Here is a 4,764-nt window from a genome sequence, read left to right as displayed (position 1 = left end):
GAACTTCTCCTCTTTTCTTCCCAGTTTGTCCAACCATGATGTCTTCCTACCATGGTGGAATCTGCCGTCCCTGGAAATATCAGTCCTGCTACAATCCTTGTGGAGGGGGTTACGGTGGCTGGTATGGCCACCAATGTTATGACCACTGTGGCTATGGTGGCTGGTGTAGTTCGCGATGGTGCTACCCACCATGCTACCCATGTTCCCGTTGGGGTTGGGGCTGGGGCTGTTAAGAAGACACTCCCAGGAGCAGAACTACCTGGACATCCAACCTTCGGCTATATCAGTGGAACAACTACCTGCAGAAACACTTGATTCTACAATGCTGACCGAACTGGCTTGAAGACACAGCTTCTGAACCTTTTCAAAGTTCACATTGTCCTCCCTTGCATCTCACTCTGCCATCCTTGGGCTAAAGCACTATATTCTTAACTGTATGCACATCATTCCTGTCTCTGTTACAGTTTGCTTCTTCTCTTCATGCATAATAAAATTATTGCATCCTAACCAATAGCTCCTGCTCTGATTTCTGTTCTTCTTGTCTATTTATGGTTCATGATGGGAACTTATCCAATGGCAACAGAAAGAAATTTCAGCCTCTGTCATCTTCCTCAAAGGCATCATTTCAACAGTGAGAATGCCCAGAAGCATTTTACCCAGAATCAGTTCAGAAATCTGAATCAAACATACATTCGATTCAACAATTGATTCAAACGTCGGAATAGGATTCCGTTTCTCTACAGTGGCACTGCTTAACCAGCCAAATATTTTTTTTATTAACTTTATTGTCTTTATCAAGAACTTTATCATCTTTATCAAGACCAACAGGTGTGGTGTATAGGGACACACTCTTTCTTTTCCAGAGTTTTGAACTTCAGGCTAATGCTTTACAATTATTCTATACTAAAATAATACTTTTTTAAAAAGGGGGGGCGGGGAGAAAAACCATGGAAAGATTGATAACAAACAACAGCAAAGTCTGCCCTCCAGTGGTCAGTCCCAGCTACTGCATCTTCAAAAATGAAGGTTATACAGCATTTCACTGAACAAGCCACTAGATGGTACTGCTTAAACATTCAAGGTATATGTAAGTGGCACAATGAGGAATACCACTCACACCCTATTTGCCAGTCCTGAACCAGTTTAGCCAGTATCCTTGAGCCTAATTTAAAAACAGAAGTATAAACCTGCACCTCTTCCTAACAGCCACCAGGTGGCAGATTTTAACCATCCAAAAAAAGCATGGCAGCTATATAGCACCACCTAGTGGAGGGTATGGAGATGTGCATTTACATTTTTTTATAAATTGTACTTAATTTTGCTGGATAATCTGGTTCTGTTGGTTGTGGTTCATTGTTTGTGCTTGTTTTGCTCTATATTTGCCACACTAGATAGATGTATCCATTCCCACACTCCAGTTAACAAACTCCTTAGATCAGATGGTTCACATATCGACAGGACAAAATCGTGGTCTGTTTTCAAGAGTAGCTATGCCTTTAATTAAAACTTGGAATGTCTACCTCCCTTTTTTCCTTTATTATGCAAATTTCATGCATAGGTTATAGGAATCTGTCCAGAATTACTGGTGGCTGTCGTTGCTCTTTAAGTGGGGCAAAAATAGGGTGAATAAATATATCTGCATGCTGAATATAACAAACTACGCAAGATTTATCACAACTGTTTTCTCAAATATTTTTATTTGTAAAAAAAAAAAAAGCATAAACCCACACTTTCAAAACATTGCCATCTTCAGAGGTATGGACTTAGTTGGAGAAATAAACAGGTATTTAAAGAAAAGTGGTGGAAAAGAACTTGGAGAAGTACAGAAGAAGACTTGGAATGGATTAGAAAAGTTTTCTCAGTTTCCGATTTTCCTTTTCCTTCATAAGTTTTAGATAATTGCTCCTGTATTTAATGAAAAGTTAGGAAACTATTCCTGTTGGACCTGTGCTAACTTCAGCTTCCTTGATCTTACATTTGTTTTACAAACTTCCATCAGAATCACATGCAAACCTAAAGGCATCTCTTGAATAAATGCATAAATGAAAAATATGTATGAATGGAATCTGACTTGCAAAATAAATATCAATGGAGCTTTGCTTTCAAAGGGTGTAGAAATGCAACTTTGCTTGATAGACAGTTTTCCGTAACTAATTTGGCTTGGAGAGGTTCTTTTTTTCACTAATGTACACTTGAGGTTTGCACACATTCTTCCAGCATACTTGGTGCGAGGAAGAAGGTCAATAAACTATCTTGCAAAATTCTGGGAAGTGCAAATACCAAAAGGTAACCGCATTCCAGTTTGTGTATTGATCTGGAAAATGCAAAGTTGCCTGTTTCTGAGCAGAAAGAAAATCCTTCTCATTCTTTGGTTTGCGGACACGCCCTTCTGCAAGGTCTCTCTCTTGCTTTCAAAACGGCCATTTGGTCGTCGAGCAATATTTCTTCCCCGTGCTTGAAATTTTCACATTTTTGGACAGTGTTTTGGGGGCTGGGGTGGTGGCCGTACGGACAAGGCTGGGCTGAGATCCCTTGCCCAAGGAAAGCCAGGACGTTTTGGATAGAGATGACCGGGAGCCCTTGCACAAATTAGTTTGGGAGGTTTTCGTTAGAAAGGAGTGGACACCCCGCTTCAGGAAAGAACGTGAAACCGTCAGGGCGCTGAAGCGTGGGACCTTGGTTGCAATTAGCCGTGGACCTTTTGTGGCCCGTGGCTGGGTCACCTTTGCTCCAGACTGTGGAGGGTCCTCGGTCATGGGGAGATAGGAATCTGCGGCTCTGCTTCTCTGTGCACCCTTCAATGGATATTGATCGGGTCCTTTGCTCACCCGGGGTAGCTCTTCCTTGCTTGAGCAAAGCAAGGGATCCTGAGATGCGTAGAACACTGGTCCTTTGCAGGCGCGTCGTAATGGGATCTGGGCTGAGCTCGGGTGCAGATCTTTGGAGGAGTAAAGCACTGGACCTTTCGTCACCCGAAGCACGCGTTCAGGAATCACACACGGCAACGAACCCTTGTTAATGGGGCCATGAGGCCCTTTCGTCATGCCGTCATATGGAACTGTAGTCTGCAAAGGATACTGATAGCTGTCTACATATGGCCTCACCGGATTCCTGGTGGTTCTTAGTTTGGGGGACTTGCTAGAACATGCTTCAGAGACTCTGGGGATGATCCATGGCTGATACCCAGCTACACTGGCCAGCGAGTACGGTGTCATCCAAATTCCACGGCGATGGAACGGGATGCTCCTGGAGGACACATACCTTGACCCGTAGAGTGGAAAATATTGGGATCCATATCTTGGTAGCCTTTTTTTAACGAACAGTGGCAACGGTGGACCTATCGGCTTACAGTGATAGGCATAATATGGCATTTTTTCTCGGGCATAGCGATACCTGTAGGAAGGAAGAATGGACCGTTTAGGCCTAGACCTTCTGCCCCCTGGTTTCACTGATGCATTTAATAAATCAGCAATAACCATTCATTCATTCATCTTTGTCCTGCTTCCATATCTTTAGGGATAGATTTTAAATATTTGTAAAATGCTTTTCAGGTGACACAAACCTTCCTGAGCAAATAAAGGGAAAAAGTAGAAAACAATATCACAATCTCTAAAAACAAGTATTATTTTGAAATACACCTGGAATGCTACAAACCAAAAATGCTACAATCCATTTTTAAAAAATGCTACTTAAGTAGTCAGACATTCTCAAACTCTACCTTAAGAGAGCTTGATCAACAGCTAATAGTTGGATTCACACAACATGCTAACACTTGATTAGTCTTCACCCTTGTTAATCTTGTGTGAATCCAGTCCTTTGGTAAGCTTATTGGCCAATGGATTGGGGAAATCCCTCCCAAAAGGGTTAATTCAGTAACCAAGTAAAGGGTGCCATGGGAATTCAGACTTTGTAAATCAGAATCGGGGGCAGCTACAGAAATGTCCCCCTTTGTTGCAACTACCAGCCTGATTTTCTGGAAAGTAGACTCCCCCTTCCCCCAAAATTATCTCCATAACCAGTTTTAAAATAAAAGACAGGAACATGTAAAGGTGGTCAGTCCAAACCTCCTAAGAGTGAGAATCAGGCTGAGAATCAGACTGGAACCTAGTGTGGTTGACACAATATCAGGGTCTTGCTTTCGATCTACAGCAGCTTCTAGAATTCTTTCTTAATGGCTTCTTAGCTTTTCCACGAGCAATTACTTAACTGAAGTTCTCACATTCCTCTTTAACTGCCTGATTTTGAAGCCTGACTTTGTGTACTTTCAAAGTATTTGAGCTTCAGGGAAGCTCAGGCAGAACATTGTTAAGGATGAACAGGCCAAGTTGGAAAAGGTGGAAGAGAATCTAGGGACTTCTTCTTACCGGTGAGAAAACTGCAAGGAGGGACTCCGAATTCCATGGTCCATATGCTCCAGAGCCGCGGCCAAATCTGTACATTTTAAAAGGAAGTAGCAAAAGTAGCCTTGAATATAGAAAAGCATCATTATTTTCCTGATCCTAAATGAAGATCTAATGTCCCATTTCCCCACCAGTATTTGGGAAGCATCACATATTTCCTGCTAAGAAGCAGACCTCCATGTAGAACAATACTAAGAGAATTAATATGATATTGAAGAGACAATAACACTAAGGCTGGGTTCTGTTAAACCCTAAACCTCACTTAACAAGGCATGGTTCTTGTGTTCAGGGAACTTTCAATGCCTAAATCTTGTTTGGCTTAACATTATGCTCTGATTCACATCACACACTAAGGTAAAGCCAG

General features: G+C 42.0%; 1 protein-coding gene across 1 annotated transcript; it reads right to left on the bottom strand.

Annotated features, from left to right (window-relative positions):
- Positions 1-2,177: 2,177 nt before the first annotated feature.
- On the bottom strand, positions 2,178-4,423 carry LOC103048846 (uncharacterized). Its single transcript, XM_007428797.4, has 2 exons — positions 4,365-4,423; positions 2,178-3,393 (listed from the first exon to the last, which is right to left on the bottom strand). Exons 1-2 carry the CDS (start codon positions 4,406-4,408, stop codon positions 2,412-2,414), a joined length of 1,026 nt encoding a protein of 341 aa, XP_007428859.1. The 5' UTR covers positions 4,409-4,423; the 3' UTR covers positions 2,178-2,411.
- Between the last annotated feature and the right edge of the window lie 341 nt (positions 4,424-4,764).

Source organism: Python bivittatus, unplaced genomic scaffold (assembly GCF_059951505.1).
Source record: "Python bivittatus isolate LINGU-HERP-01145 unplaced genomic scaffold, Pbiv_v1 ctg000180_np1212, whole genome shotgun sequence".
Lineage (NCBI taxonomy): Eukaryota > Metazoa > Chordata > Lepidosauria > Squamata > Pythonidae > Python > Python bivittatus.
Note: the sequence above shows the minus strand (reverse complement) of the source record. Positions and strands in the feature narration are given on the sequence as shown.